The 17,417-nt window shown below is 34.7% G+C and overlaps 1 protein-coding gene across 1 annotated transcript; it reads left to right on the forward strand.

The window, feature by feature from the left end:
- The first annotated feature begins 7,397 nt into the window (after window positions 1-7,397).
- LOC113493913 (transmembrane protein 208-like) lies at window positions 7,398-10,507 on the forward strand. Its single transcript, XM_026871946.1, has 4 exons — window positions 7,398-7,571; window positions 7,850-8,008; window positions 8,100-8,236; window positions 9,484-10,507. The coding sequence occupies exons 1-4, from the start codon at window positions 7,563-7,565 to the stop codon at window positions 9,704-9,706; spliced, it is 528 nt and encodes a 175-aa protein (XP_026727747.1). The 5' UTR covers window positions 7,398-7,562; the 3' UTR covers window positions 9,707-10,507.
- Window positions 10,508-17,417: the final 6,910 nt, after the last annotated feature.

Here is a 17,417-nt window from a genome sequence, read left to right on the forward strand (position 1 = left end):
TAATTAACCCTAGAAAGATAGTCTGCGTAAAATTGACGCATGCATTCTTGAAATATTGCTCTCTCTTTCTAAATAGCGCGAATCCGTCGCTGTGCGTTTAGGACATCTCAGTCGCCGCTTGGAGCTCCCGTGAGGCGTGCTTGTCAATGCGGTAAGTGTCACTGATTTTGAACTATAACGACCGCGTGAGTCAAAATGACGCATGATTATCTTTTACGTGACTTTTAAGATTTAACTCATACGATAATTATATTGTTATTTCATGTTCTACTTACGTGATAACTTATTATATATATATTTTCTTGTTATAGATATCGTGACTAATATATAATAAAATGGGTAGTTCTTTAGACGATGAGCATATCCTCTCTGCTCTTCTGCAAAGCGATGACGAGCTTGTTGGTGAGGATTCTGACAGTGAAATATCAGATCACGTAAGTGAAGATGACGTCCAGAGCGATACAGAAGAAGCGTTTATAGATGAGGTACATGAAGTGCAGCCAACGTCAAGCGGTAGTGAAATATTAGACGAACAAAATGTTATTGAACAACCAGGTTCTTCATTGGCTTCTAACAAAATCTTGACCTTGCCACAGAGGACTATTAGAGGTAAGAATAAACATTGTTGGTCAACTTCAAAGTCCACGAGGCGTAGCCGAGTCTCTGCACTGAACATTGTCAGATCTCAAAGAGGTCCGACGCGTATGTGCCGCAATATATATGACCCACTTTTATGCTTCAAACTATTTTTTACTGATGAGATAATTTCGGAAATTGTAAAATGGACAAATGCTGAGATATCATTGAAACGTCGGGAATCTATGACAGGTGCTACATTTCGTGACACGAATGAAGATGAAATCTATGCTTTCTTTGGTATTCTGGTAATGACAGCAGTGAGAAAAGATAACCACATGTCCACAGATGACCTCTTTGATCGATCTTTGTCAATGGTGTACGTCTCTGTAATGAGTCGTGATCGTTTTGATTTTTTGATACGATGTCTTAGAATGGATGACAAAAGTATACGGCCCACACTTCGAGAAAACGATGTATTTACTCCTGTTAGAAAAATATGGGATCTCTTTATCCATCAGTGCATACAAAATTACACTCCAGGGGCTCATTTGACCATAGATGAACAGTTACTTGGTTTTAGAGGACGGTGTCCGTTTAGGATGTATATCCCAAACAAGCCAAGTAAGTATGGAATAAAAATCCTCATGATGTGTGACAGTGGTACAAAGTATATGATAAATGGAATGCCTTATTTGGGAAGAGGAACACAGACCAACGGAGTACCACTCGGTGAATACTACGTGAAGGAGTTATCAAAGCCTGTGCACGGTAGTTGTCGTAATATTACGTGTGACAATTGGTTCACCTCAATCCCTTTGGCAAAAAACTTACTACAAGAACCGTATAAGTTAACCATTGTGGGAACCGTGCGATCAAACAAACGCGAGATACCGGAAGTACTGAAAAACAGTCGCTCCAGGCCAGTGGGAACATCGATGTTTTGTTTTGACGGACCCCTTACTCTCGTCTCATATAAACCGAACCAGCTAAGATGGTATACTTATTATCATCTTGTGATGAGGATGCTTCTATCAACGAAAGTACCGGTAAACCGCAAATGGTTATGTATTATAATCAAACTAAAGGCGGAGTGGACACGCTAGACCAAATGTGTTCTGTGATGACCTGCAGTAGGAAGACGAATAGGTGGCCTATGGCATTATTGTACGGAATGATAAACATTGCCTGCATAAATTCTTTTATTATATACAGCCATAATGTCAGTAGCAAGGGAGAAAAGGTTCAAAGTCGCAAAAAATTTATGAGAAACCTTTACATGAGCCTGACGTCATCGTTTATGCGTAAGCGTTTAGAAGCTCCTACTTTGAAGAGATATTTGCGCGATAAATATCTCTAATATTTTGCCAAATGAAGTGCCTGGTACATCAGATGACAGTACTGAAGAGCCAGTAACGAAAAAACGTACTTACTGTACTTACTGGCCCCTCTAAAATAAGGCGAAAGGCAAATGCATCGTGCAAAAAATGCAAAAAAGTTATTTGTCGAGAGCATAATATTGATATGTGCCAAAGTTGTTTCTGACTGACTAATAGTATAATTTGTTTCTATTATGTATAAGTTAAGCTAATTACTTATTTTATAATACAACATGACTGTTTTTAAAGTACAAAATAAGTTTATTTTTGTAAAAGAGAGAATGTTTAAAAGTTTTGTTACTTTATAGAAGAAATTTGAGTTTTTGTTTTTTTTTAATAAATAAATAAACATAAATAAATAGTTTGTTGAATTTATTATTAGTATGTAAGTGTAAATATAATAAAACTTAATATCTATTCAAATTAATAAATAAACCTCGATATACAGACCGATAAAACACATGCGTCAATTTTACGCATGATTATCTTTAACGTACGTCACAATATGATTATCTTTCTAGGGTTAAAGCTGTGATACTATTTGCACTGTAATTAATCTTCAACAAAACCCGATTTTAAAATAAACTATTTGAATTATTATAAGTTACTTTGAACACGGCCACAATATTTTTTGTATCGTTAGATCAAAAATACCATGAGGCACTGTTACGTAATGGTACCAATAATTATATTTTTGAGCCGTTTAGGGTCGAAATGAAATGCTACTGACTAGTACTGACATGAGAACCAGGTGCACGAGTTGTTTATAAAGAACTCGCAAAGCGTTTGGTCGACTTCACTCGTGATCAAAACGCTGGTCGGTTTTTTGCACAAAGAATTGAAATGGCCATTCAACGTGGCAAAGCTGCCAGGCTGCTGGGCACGTTCCCCGGTGACAGGGATGAACGCTTTGCATATGCATACTATCTTTACTAATATTATAAAGAGGAGAGATTTGTATGTACGCTTGTAATGAATAAACTCAAGAACTACTTGACTGATTTCGAAAATTCTTATCCCAGATTTACATAGGTCGCCTGAAATCGAAGGAACTACAAGTCAATTTGATAAATTATGTCTGTGTTAGATAGTATCTTCATTGGGAAAGGTTATAGGATATTTATCTACCATCACACAATGATTAATAGGAGCAGAGCAGTAAAGAAATATTCCGAGTCTAAATAACTAATCCGACTTTAAAAATCTTAGAACCACGCGAACGAAGTCGCTGGCAACAGCTAGTAATATATGTTTTATTTTCAGATTAAATCTTCGGTATATAAATTTTGATCTTAAATGTAGTTATAAAATGTTGTAAATGAGTAAAAGTTATTATCGTCATACCTATATCAATTTTACAAATTAAGTTACTTACTAGTTATTTTTATCAAATAAATGGACACATGTATACTTCTGTATTAACAAAACATTTGTGTTAAACGCACTGATCAAATCTGTCAGTTATCTGTATCTATTATAATATATCAACAAATATTTCTATTAATTTAGTAGTTATTTAGTATACGAGGAATAAATTGAACATGTTGTGAGCATTCAGCCAATATTCTATAAGCTGTACAAATAAACAATGTTTCGGAATAGAATATATTAATTAAATTATTTCCACTCATGAAATTCATAATTATCTAGGATTAGCTTTATTGTTGACTCAATTAGAAATTTTGTAATATACAGGATGTGTTCGAATTTGAAATGTTTTCTTGATTATATACGTTCAAATTGTTTGTTAAGCCTAATTAATTAATGGACTGACTAATTCTCGTTTCGATATGAAAATATATGAGAATAAAAGTAGTTTGTGGTGTGTGTGTTTTTTAAGTTTTGGAATAGAGTTCGGCACCGAACCTTACTGACATTTTATTTTTAACCTGAAAAAATACAATTGGTAACCCTTGGAATAAAAAAAACAAATGACAGTAAGTTATTAATACAATAAAAAAGTGAACACACCATTATCGTCATTCTTGCATGGCCCTCGGCTGGGCCTCCCTTTTTTTATGCAACTCTTGCCCTTCTTTGTCTAAGTCTTTCCCTATACGAAAGAAAACAAATTAAAGATTTCGCCTATTCAGTATAATCTTGAAATCAGCTAAATTTTTTATTTTATGATTTTCTTGGAAATCCGATGATTTTGTAAGAAGGTCAAAAAGACTAGTGTAAAACTTTCGACAAATACCGGCTTGAGCCCAGTCAATTACGAAATGTTAGGAACGGAGCTTTTCCGTTTGCTCATTAAACTTACTGAGAAAATAAATAATATAAATTAATAAAGTCTGCGTTAACACAGTGTAAGCAAATTTTTGCTCTACAATAATTATGAAATACAAATTCCCAGCAGAATGTTGTACGTAATTATTGATTTATCTGGCCTGTGGTTTTTCATAAAATAATATACATTTTAACGTTGCTTTTTCAATTTTATTTGCATCCTGAACTCTTGAACTCAACAAAGCTTTTTAACAAATTTATACATCCTTATTTCTAGTAAAATGCTACAGATTGGTTTTCTCTAATTAAATTATCGATTAAACAATATCTATGTATATGCGAACTGTGTACCCTATGCCATGAATACCAAACGAATGCAGAGCAAACACAGATCTGTGTTTCACTTACGTTTTTCAATTTAACCAGCAGACTAAACCATATCGCGTACAGGGAAAAATTTGATACGTTGGCGAACTCGGGCCTACGAAAGATTGCTGCATTTCTGCAAAGCATGAAAAATAAATGAGTGCTATAAGATAATCGTATGTTTTGCATTAATTTACGTTTACTGCATCTGCCCTAGCCTACTAGAATTACCTAGATTATTTGGAATTTGAGATTATTTCCCGCTAAAGGTGATCGAAGTAATATGCCAATATGTATATATTATACTTAATTTTAGATTTGCTTATATCATGTATTCCTGTTATGTACCTAAATGATGAAGAACCTATTATTAACGCCTGTGTAAGGCCATGTCTCATAATTTTGTACGTCAGACTAGCTACCCATTATGAATACAAAACTTCATGAGAATCAGTCACGCCGTTTCGGAGGAGTGACGTATACCGCGACACGAGAATTTTATACTGACGGGCCTGTGGGTCTAGTGGTTAGTGATTAGTGACCCTGACTGCTATACCGGAGGTCATGAGTTCGATTCCCACCCAAGACAAATGTTTGTGTCATGAGCACGATCATTTGTTCTGTGTCTGGGTGTAATTTATCTATAACATGTATATGGTTTTTTTGCCAGTTGTCTAGTACTCATAATACAAGCTCTGCTGAGTTTGAGACTAGATGGCGTTGTGTGAAAGTTGTGGAATATTTATTTATTTATACTTTAGGTTAATACTAATTCAGTCTTAAGATATAAAGATCGGAAACTGACCAAAGACTGCAGAAGGATAAAGACTCAAACATTAATGATGTACAGTTTCGGACTAGGCTTTTTGGTAGACAGCTTTTATATAACCTGTCAGAAGGCCGTTATTTTAAGCCGCGTTTCTGTATGGATTTATTTGGCAACTCATCTTTGTAGTTAGCCTGAGCGCAGATATTGACACTGACTATTTAACTAGACTGGAATAAATACATTTTTATCAAGTTGGTCCAGTTTAAATATTCAATTAGTTGTAGGTACTATAAATACGTCTTATAAAATTCTCAGATTGAATATCAGTTACACAAACCATTAGGCACCTACATGAGATAAGAGGCTAAGATTAATTGTTCCTGCATTATTACCTGTAGTTAAGCGTTAATTGCCGTGATTTTAGTTTTGTTAAAGTTACTTTTTAATTGTATTACAGTACTTTAATGGAATTTGAATTAATATCTACTCTTAATTTCAGATGAGACACCGTGAGTTTCGGTGTGTACGAAAACTTTACGGGATGTCATTTTATACGCAAGGTATGTTGGATACGGTTAGGTGTAAACGAAAAGAGAAAATGAGTGGAAGATCTGGGTAACACTCAATTATAGACTGCAGCTGACTAGACGTTTGGCGTAAATGCAGCTTTGAATATCTACAATGATAATATAATTAAATAGACAGATGTGTTTATCGAACTCTCCCATTTATAATATTAGTGTGAAGTGTTAAATCAAAGTGTAATCAACACTTCATGAATGCGTGTGCCTGTACTTTTGTTAGCGCTTTACGCTTAAATGTCTGAGCCGATTTCGATAACATTTGATATGGAGGTAGCTGTCACGTAGTCATTTACGCTTTTACCTGAATATTTAAGAAGGAGGGAAATGTTTTTTTTATTATAACCGACATCAACGCGTCGCAATACAAACACGGCGGTTCAGGTTTAGGTAAGTAACAGTATGACACTACTCGTTTCCTCCCAGAAGGAATCAGGTGTCCACAAGGATTCCCCCGCCTTACAAAAAAGGGGTCTGGCCGGGAGAACGTGTATGGAGGTATTACTCCGCAAGTGCAGATGCAGTGGGCAGCGATAGACAGCAAAGCCGTTCTGATAGTTTTATAATTAATTCAAACAACATATTCTAATCAACCTTTGGATGGACAGGAAATGCAGAAAACCCGTAGCATTAGGCATACTCGTATACATACCTACGTTACATGCTACTTCTATATTCGCTATACTCGTCGTCGTTCGCTACCGTTTTCTCCTTAACTGTTAATACGTTACACAAACATGAAAATATATCGTGCACTTGAACATTACGACGTTGCACACATATGTATCTACAAAATATAACGATAATTGATGTTAGTCATTATTTTAACGCTTATTATGCCGTATTAAGATTTTCAATCGCTCACTATCACTATTAATTTAATGTTAACTACCTAATGAGCTCAGGATTTAGGTGAAGGATCCGTTCGATCTAAGAACGTGATCATCTCATCATCTCATACTCAGTATAGGATGACTAAGAAGTAAAAACAGTTATTGTGAGACTTTCTTCGGATTCACCCCTATAAGAATGTGTCACCCTATAAGATTAAAATGTTTTAATAGTCCATCTCCTAATTATTGGAACTCAATGATTTTGTAAGTAAACCGTTATTTTGTATTGTTTTCTAAATGTTTTTTATGTAGACTTCCGAAACAAAACAAGTCTGGATGTATGGATACTTTCCCTTTACTACTTTGCGAGAAACATGAAATCTCTGTTGAGACTTGCAGCGCCATCTAGGTGACCACTTAGCAACAAATCGTGAAGTGGTGAAAAAAAAAAAAAGTAACTCGAATATGATCATTTTTGACGTTATACAGAATTTATAAATACCATCGAATCAATTCGGCGTTTTAGTTAGTATCACAATTTTAGTTGTTTTTAAACACACTACTGTGTGAAAGTATATTGTACTAATCCACGTATAAAAAAGCCAATTGACTTTATGAATGTCAGTGTCAAAATGTAATGTCAACGCCACGTCAACAGCTGTCGTCCACGCAGCTGACGCAGCCACGATGCTAGTCTTTGGACGAATTTCAGCCGGGTCTATGAGCCCATTAATACATCACAGAAATACGAGTTTCTTATTTTCAATTCAGTCAACCTTTTAAAACTACAACTGTATTTACTGTAAAGTTAAAAGCACATAAGTGGACAATGGCTCCGGTGAGTTTCTACTTGTTGTTACGATTTAAAGTTTGATAGTGATTATGCATTTAAATTCCTAATATATTCTTCAGTTTCGTCACTGAAAACTGTCGTGAAAGTTAATTAAGTATTCATTTAAAAGCCATAACATGGACATTAGGACAACTTTTGTGTTGGAAACTTAATAGTTCACTTTACTTACTTAAAAACCTGTTGATTAAAAAACAGACCATACAAACCTATCAGCACTAGATTTACAGGTTGTTCTATTTTTGATTCGTTCAAATCTTTTTTAGCCACCAAAAGGGAAAGCCCCCACCAAAGGCGCAAAACAAATTTTGGTGGAGAACACAGCAACTGTCAACTTCTATCGTAATATGGCCCTTGGATCCACGGCGTTCTATGGAGTTATATCTCTAGGATTTTATTACGAATACTTTACCACAGGAATAATCGTAAGTTTGTCATACAGTAATTTAATGACTAAATGTTATAATACTATATAATACATTCCTGTTATAAAATCCATATTATTTTGTTTTGCAGTGTTTAAATGTCCTAGTTTTATCAATATATGCAGCATGCTACCATATTATGAAGTACATCAGCCGGCCCACTTATTCTGACAACAGTCAACTTGTTGACCCTGGTCTAGATTTGAATATGGAAGGTGGTATGGGAGAGTAAGTATGGCACTCAAGAGGGCTATGAGGCCTTTTTTTACTTTTAAATGATTGTAATTAACCTCTTTGTCACACCAACAAAGCAGGTATAGTTTGACTGGTAGAGATAAATGATATTATGTGCTTGTGATTTCACATATGATAACCTAAATTTGTTCCCGCTAATAGTCAAGGTATATCTACCATTGTTTTTGTATGCTGTGCGTACCTTCTAGACTTTTTAATAAAACAGTATTACTTTAATATCTGCATTGCTATCAGTGTTATGATAGTCCTGTTCCTATAGTCGTGGTTTTTAGACATTTTTCAACAGAAAACCCATTTAACATTCACCATAAATGACAAGCCAAAAATCATGTTTTAACCATTCCCCATTTTTGCAAAGCCAATTAATTATTCAATACAACCTTTGTACCATGACTTACATTGTTCTAGATATCATTATCATAACCATTTAAATAAAGCAAAATCACTGAATGGTAAAGGGTAATTAGTTTTCACGTACTAACAGCTTGCTATAATTTTATGATAGGGTATGTGACATGTGTCAAGGGACATTTATTATGCAGTGAATAAGCAATAAATAACAACTAATGTCGTAACGAATTTACTTATTTAGCTTGTTAAAAAAACAGCTCGGCGAAGACTGTAGATCTGGGCCCCGCTACCACTCTTAACAATAACCGATGACAAAATGGAAATTTGATTAAATTGACACTATTTGAATTAGTCTTAGCAGTTTTCCAACACAATAATTCGAAATTCAGTATGGGGCGAAACACTTACGGTCTTTACAATGAACTTTCGATTAGTTTATTTGCTGAATGCTTTAGAGAATATTAATAATTCCAAATTTAATCCAATTGCCATTCATTCATCGGCCATTGTACAGAGCAAAATTGGAGCCCTGTTTTTGCTCAATATGATTAAAGTTTTGGTACCTTTGGATGTTATATCCAATACATATTTATTATATTGTCTTTAATATTTATTTATTTAGTACATTACTCCCTGCATGAAGCTGTCTGTCTATATTCCAAGTTAAATAATTATATTCTGTATAGTTCCCTTTCCTGGCGATCTCTTTGTAACAGTTTTCAATTACCATTACATAATGCTAAAATTTCTCATAAGAATGCAAATGATTGAATTAATCGTAAAAGCTTGTAAATTTCATCCAGTTAGGCTACTTTAAGTACAGGTACCTGACAATACTAGTGGGTATTCAATTTAACGTCTGTTTTCAGACATGTAAAAGACATAGTAATACTGTCAGCTATTACACATGTCCTGGCCGCAGTTTCCAACTATTTCTGGTTTCTGCTGCTGCTTTTGCCGGCGCGCGCATTCTGGCTGCTTTGGACAAATATACTGGGCCCTTGGTTCTTCCAAGAGGCTCCTGAAGACACAGAACAAGATGAAAAGAAGAGGAAAAAAATGGAAAGAAAAATGAAAAGATATCAACAGTAAAGCTGCTTACAATTCTACTAGCAAAAGTTTTACTATAACTGCTTGCTAGAATTATTTATCAATAAGTGGCGGACACAGCTTGCCATCCTTGGTTTATAGAACTGACCTGATAAATGAAGGTTGATGATAGCTTTGTATTTAGAGTATAGTAAATTATTTATGGTGTTAGGTGACAGGAATGTTTTGTTAGGCTTGGCATAGCCACGGTTTAGCTGATCAGTGTAATTAAGGAATGAAATAATCTTAAAAATGATTTTTTTCTTTGTACTTTTAGATGTAGGCTAAGTTTTAGTATATAAAGGAAGCGAAAACCCTAATTTTATACGTCAGCTGCTATAAAGTAAACAGACCACAGCCAATAATTATGAAGAAGCAAAATTGAAATTAGAATGCCCGCAGAAGTACTCACTCCTTACCTAGTCGGCGATTTCTAATCTATGTCTTTTTCTCTTTCTGTGAGGTCCTTGATTCTCCCAATTCTTATTTTATTGTATCCTATCTGAAAGTGTTTATTTGCATACTGGTATTGATTTGTGGGTTTGTCCAAAATAGTACAAAACAAGAACGATAATAAAATTGTTAGATGTTATGGACAAATTATTATTTATTTTATAAAAAAAATTATGTTCGTGGATCATAGCTATGTCTAATATGGATTGTTAATGTCTACTATAAAACAATTAAGTGCCCATTATTCTATATGATACTGATGATTGTCTAGAGAACAAATGTGTAATTTTCTAATTTTTATAATATTAATTAAATAATGATTATTGTACTATAAATTAATTATTTCCGAAATGTATTATTTTATTTGCTGTGCAGTTGAGTATGTAAGGGGAAGTTTAAAAGTGGCACCGGTTAATTACAGAAAAACTACGTGGCAACCGGCTGTCATGGTATGCGGAGGAATGAGAGTCACGTTTTGGGGAAGGATGTGAATGGACATAGGGGAAGAGGACGACCAAGGAAACGATGGATGGATTGTGCGAAAGACGATATGGCTGGAAAGAGTGTTTCTTGTGAGATGAGGTCAGAAAAGTATGGACGAAGAAGACATGTTGCGCTGACCCCAAATAATAATTAGTAGAGGGGCAAATAATGATTTGCTGTGCAGTTGTGATCTCAAAATACCTAAGAGAATAACCGGCATAGTTTCAAATTTAACCATTGCCATTTATTCATTGGACATTGTACACATCAGAATTAGGGCCTAGCTGTAAGAGCTTCAGTAAAAAGTAAGCTTCACTATCGGCAGTTTTGACAACAGATTAATTTGACAAACCCTTCAAAAGCTTTAGTTTAAACATACATTTTTAATTAGAAATATCAAAGTCGTGTCTTAGAATAATGTTAAAAAATCAATATGAATTCTTAAAAGATAGTCAATACACTGTATAGCTATTATTATCTGCAATGTCGAATTAAATCGGTAATGAACTGGGCCCCAATTCCGGCATTTAGTAATGGACGATGAAATCATGGAAATCTTATTAATTTGGCACTTTAAGACTAAAATAATCAGATTACATTGGCTATTGCAAATAGCAGAATAGAGGCCCTGTAGGTAGGTATGTATATATCCACGAATGCTTGTTCTGAGTCTGGGTGTCATTGTGCATGTGAATTGTATGTTTGTGAAACACCCCACGACACAAGGAGGGATTCCTTAGTGAGGAAGTCGTTTTTTTTTAAAACAAACAAAACGAAATTCTATTGCATGACTTGCTGTTTTGCTAATGGGTAACAAAATCGCCTTGACACCTAGTATAATTTAAAACAGGCTAAACACCAATGTTACATTATCATACATTGCGTTATCCAACTTGTGCAATTTCTCACCGTAGATATACTAAAGTCCCTTCTATGAGCTGCTTTTTTGTGGCAAAGGACTTCTACCGAGTTAATTAGCAAGTTATCCAATACTAAATCCAATTACGAAAAAAGTGTTCTGTAAAGAATCGATCATCCGAGTGCCTTGAACTTTTAAATAGCAATTGACGTAAGTATGGTTCGATTGCTTTTAAACGCATTACGTTTTCTACATTGTTACTGGTGTATATTTTGTTATTACAGGCTACATTAAAAAAAATATAATTACTTAAATGTTGTATACAGCAAACAGTAGAAGATTTCGACGAATCCTATAATAATATGAAAAAAATAGAAAGGTAGGAAGCGAAGCGAACGGCAGCGCCTTAAATTTTAGTTGTAGATTTTGTTGCTTTTATGCGAACACTTTGCTTTATAGCAGGCGTACGTAGTAAGGCCAAGTAAGTATTTAGATACATTAGTACATTGTATAATAATACACAGGTCATACCAAATTGTCTAGCGTGTCTAAAGATTTTTAATACCCAAATAAGCTTATTTAAGGTCATATAATAAGTTTCATAATTATAGAATACTAGTTAGCCAAGCAATTGTAAAAATTATAAATACCTAAAGGTCTAATGTCAGATTTTTTTACGATTTATCTTTAATGATTTGAAGTACTCATAACCTATTTCAAACAGTGATTGCACATACGATAAAGATAGATAATCTAGTGTCATGTAGATAGCGATATGTCAAAATTAATTTACTTTTCATTTTTGAAGATCATCTCAACCCAGACCATTTATGATCTATAATCTAATTTAACCTGTAGGTACCTATTTCCGTTCTTTCAACTTATTTTCAATTCATGGATTAAGGAAGGAAGTTCCATCAACATGGGAGCCTATTTAAGCCTTGAAAACGATGATCATGTAGCCTCAACAAGTAGGGTACAGAGAAATTATGCCTCGAGGCCTCGGGGACCCTGGGCCCCTAGCTCCCTGGCCCCCAGGGCCTGGGCAAACCAGCAAAACATTCTGAACCATTATTAATAAAAAACGGCAAAAATGTAACCCCATTAAATATCTAATCTACCATGGCAAATTGTATCATTGTTCAGATACAGCCTTTTTACCCTTGGGTAAACCCAACTTCTCCGCATGGAAATAAACAACTGCCTAAGTTAACTTAGCCCTTTCACCTTCATCCAGCTTCACACCTAAATATTGTGTTTTCGGCATATTATGCGCCTCTGAAGCGATCACAGACCATTGCTGCCTCCCATAGGTTTATCAGCGAGGATCATCGTTTTATGATCACATAACGTGATTGCTCTTGAGCAGCTGTTAAGCAGGTACCAAGTACCTAACTCTACAGGTCCGGCGGTCGATGCGTGATAAATTGCAATGCATTAAAAAACGTGGGAGATATGTCACGGAGGTTTAGTGAGTAAGAGTCACTTCGTTCTCCGAGGAGGTGGATGAAGATTCATACACAAAAGGTCTACCTCCACGGATAATAAAACAATAACTATAATATACACATTAATATGAGGGTTCGGAACCTGTTCCATTTTATTAAAGTGAATAGGTTTCCTGAACATAATTAGGCGTTTAAATAATAATATTCAAAATATGTGTGTTAATAGGGTCTAATTTTAAATCGAACCCTATTAAATATTTATAGATTGCCAAGTTTTTGATTTTTTAATTAACACGAGTAGTATAATCTCTACTATTTATGCTATATAGGAACGTAACGAATTCATTACTGGACTAGTATTTCGAATTTATAATTCTCGAACTTTTCGAGACCGTCACGAAATCGAAAAGGTAATGGCAAAAGGATAGAATGCTATTCCTCAAGAATTATTTCTTAGAAAGCTGTAGTTACTGATATACACTCATCTTGCAACTACGAATTGTTTGACAACAATACATTGTTTATTCCATAACATGATTTATGATGAAAGAGAAAAATGGAATGTGGTTTAATTATCTAACTTAGAACCTTGCCTACAATAGAGAACTACCTTTTAAAGTACCGCGACGTAATCCCATTACTTGTATACAATTGTTAAACAAGTAGGCAATGTAGGCATGCGGAGTCGTTCTAAATGTTATGTTTCGATGTCAAATTTTGTAATAGGCTAATCACCACGAGGAAGTCTGTTTACAAGGTGATGTCGCAACTGCGTCATTTTTTTAGTCGTGCATGTTTACTTTATTAGGTTTTTGTTATAGCTGTGTATGTGCAAACACTGTTTTTCTTCGGTGCGTTACCATTTACGTAATGAGCCTTCCTTAATTATATCTACCCATGTGCAAACATTAATTTTGTAATTAAAACATTTCCAAAATTTCTCATAACTAGTGCAGTTATCGGGGCCACGATTTTTTTATACCAAGTATAATTATCTAATTGTGTCTTGGCCTCTGATACGAGAGAACGTCACCTTACCCTATCCTTCGCCACTTCTCGCCAGTCATCGGCATGAATCGCCCGAAGATCCACCACAACTGTATCACGAGACAATTTGGGTCGCTGAGCCAACAGAGTAAGAGTAAGTAAGTATAATTATCTAATTCTTAATTATATGGCACGCCTGTATTAGATAGCTAATATGAACGGCCAAGAAGAGGAAAAATGCCCTCGCGCGTGAAAAGGTACTTAGTTCAATGGAATTCTTTAAAATTATTTTACAGGCACTAAGTTCTAAGAGTAATTCTTAAAAATAGATCCTATACTTGTGAGCACAATTATAGTTCTTACAAAGAAAATGTAAAATAAACCTGTTTTATTTATAGCATATCGGATATCAATTGAAACGAATGATTTATAAATAAGCTTAAAGGTCGAATTCCCAAAATATATAAATTTTGCCTCTAGTCTACGGACCCAAATGTACAAATTGATTTAGGTATGTCTTGGAAACGATGACCTCCATCTTTTATTGTCTATCTGCTGAACGACCACAATAATACAATTTCAATGATGTTGGTGTAAAACTCGATAGATCGGTCAGAATTTTTATATCTGTAAATGAATAGGTCTGTAGCATTTGAGTTTGTAAGAAGCTCTATAAAAGCTTTAAGTATAGTTAATCTGCTTATGGAATACTAGCTTTTCGCCCGCGGCTTCACCATCTGAGGTCGGTTAGCTATATCGCGTTTCCAAGAGAACTTTTTAAAAGTCCGGGATAAAAACTATCCTATGTTCTTTTTCAAGGTCATGTACCAAATTTAATTAAAATCAGTTCAGTGGTTTAGACGTGAAAGCGTATAAATGCGAAAGTAACTCTGTCTGTCTATCTGTCTGCCTGTCTGTTACGCTTTCACGTCTTAACCACTGAACTGATTTTAATGAAATTTTGTACAGAGATAGAGTTGACCTTGAGAAAGGACATAGGATATCCCGGACTTTTGCAGAGTTCTCTTGGAGAGGCGATATAACCGACCTCGACGCGGGCAAAAAGCTAGTTTATAATTAGTAGGGATGACTGCTAACAAAGACTTCATTAAAAAAAAATACAGTTCAACTGAACTTATCTACCTGTGTGTGTGTGTTTGTTTATGAGTGTGTTTGAGTTTGTTTTTGCCGAACTGATTTTGACGAAATTTGGTAAGGAGGTAGCCGAGACCTTGCTTTAAAAAATGAGCTTTATTTTACATAGATATATTATTGTATCTATAATTAACCGACCTCCTTAAGACGTAATAACGGGCACCCCAATCAAACAGGGATGCCGAAAATGGGAAACAGTATTCGCCAAATGTTGTGATGTGGTTTTCAGAGTTTTCAGTGCTCGCACCCTCACAATACGAAGAGATACCGTTGTAGCTAAAGTCTCTAGAGTTAGCTGATTCGGAACGGAGAAACTATGTAGTAATGAAACTGAGATCCGGCCCTCTCTTGCTGACTCAATAAGATTCTTAGCAACGCACAAAGTGAAGGCTCCAAACCAAACAAGGAGTAAATTTAGCGAACGATATTGATACAGTTTGAAGCCTTTATCTTTGATCTGGCTGGGAACTCGTAAGTCTTGCCAATAAGTTCAGTTAAGTCAGTCAACGCCAGCACTCAGGCGAATGAAAAGGTGCTATCCGAGCAGGGCAGTAGAACGATGTAACAGCTAATTGTACAATTGTACAACAGAGGTTTAGTTAAAACAAGTCCACAAAATGAAAGCACTTCTTTATGTAACCATTGTTGCAAATAGCTTTTAAAGAATACATAACACACTTGACATCGTAGGACACATTTTGCGCTTAAGTATTAGCGTAACATTACAATTATATTGTTACTTGTGAACAATCCAGCAAAAGAATATTTGAATCTGGAACCTTAAATTAAATTATCTTACACTAGCTGTTTCCCGCCGTTTCACCCGCTCCCCCGATCCCCGATCTCGTGGTAATTTTATAGGTTTTTCCATATTTTATCACAATTTAAACCTTCCCTGGACTGCTACGAATATTTCAAGACTTAAATTAGCCAACTCGGTTCAGCAGTTTTTGAGTTTTAGCGAGACTAACGAACAGCTAATCAGATTCATTTGTATATATTAAAAAAGAAGATTATATTTTTATGATGAAACTGGGCAAACATCACAAACTATCGTATGTTAATGATATAAGCTCTCTTTAGCCGCAGTGCCTGAAACTTGCTACCTAGTACCTGAGGATGAAAAGGAGCTGGTTTGCAAGTGGGCCCACGTGTTCATGATGCGGATGAAAATAATATGCCTTACATTTATATAGTGAGTCTTGTACCCTCTAGGGCATATATTATAATATGTTCTGTGGTCTAGTAAGCATCGAATTTTTGTAATAGATTTGTTCCTTTCTTTTTTGATGTTATACTTCTTTCGGCGCGATGGAGAAAAAATAACTAAAATGCACTAGGTATCGATAATATTAAGATTAATCAATAAATCAAAAAGATTTTATTTAAATGATAAAACCTCCAAAATATTATTTATTTCTATTATTGTCTGCCTTGTCTTCTATTGTTGTGATGACCATAAACATACATGAGAGTTTTTAAGTTAAATGAAAAACGAAATATATAATATACAAAATACATATAAAACAGATCTTCTTCTTTGACGTATGTTTTAATAAAGCATCGCATAATCCGGTCTTTAATAGCCTTGTAAATTAGAAATAAAGAAATAAATTAAATAATTTAATAAACAGTTCTAAATTATGCATTTCAATTAATAGTCGAGTGCTTGGAATTTTGACAGACTTTTCTAGAACCTATAGAACTGAGATATAGGATAAGATTGAAGCTCCCTAAACAATATCACCTATCTACCTCATTCATTTTGTAGTTTGCGGTTTGTCATTATATCAATATCATTTGCACTTGCAAAAACGACGGCAGAAAGAAAGATTTACGTTAAGCTTACTTCTAAATGCAAATTAAGCTTCAACTTAAACTGGTGAATCAAGAAACAAAAGGTTCTCCCATATAATATTGAGGGTACCTAGGAAGAAGTTTTCCTAGTCGGTGTTTGCAGAGGACAAGAAGAGAGATGATTCCGGACCTCTTCACTTTTCCCGAAAACAGGGAACCAGGGTTAACATTAAATTGTCAGGTGTTGCATTTAATTTGGCAATTGAAAGATAGGCATTAAAAAGAATCTAATTCAGTAAGATTATTGTTACCTCTTAACTCTGTGCTGGCCGGAGTATCACTTCCTAATACTCTTCTGTTAAATTAAGAACCCGTAGCATATAAATGTTATCTAGTCTATTTTTGTTTCTTGTTTACCTCGCTTATTTATTAATAGTATTTTTGGATAAATGTTATTTTTTTGGAATATATTTTAATGATTAATTAAGATTATTAGATAATGTCAGATGAGCTACAATCGAATCGAAGAAAC

This window comes from Trichoplusia ni, chromosome 5 (assembly GCF_003590095.1).
Source record: "Trichoplusia ni isolate ovarian cell line Hi5 chromosome 5, tn1, whole genome shotgun sequence".
Classification (NCBI taxonomy): Eukaryota; Metazoa; Arthropoda; class Insecta; order Lepidoptera; family Noctuidae; genus Trichoplusia; species Trichoplusia ni.

Coding starts and splice junctions, on each gene's coding strand:
- LOC113493913 (XM_026871946.1), top strand. Junction 8,009..8,099: donor ACTTTACCACAGGAATAATC/GTAAGTTTGTCA, acceptor TTTGTTTTGCAG/TGTTTAAATGTCCTAGTTTT. Junction 8,237..9,483: donor ATGGAAGGTGGTATGGGAGA/GTAAGTATGGCA, acceptor GTCTGTTTTCAG/ACATGTAAAAGACATAGTAA.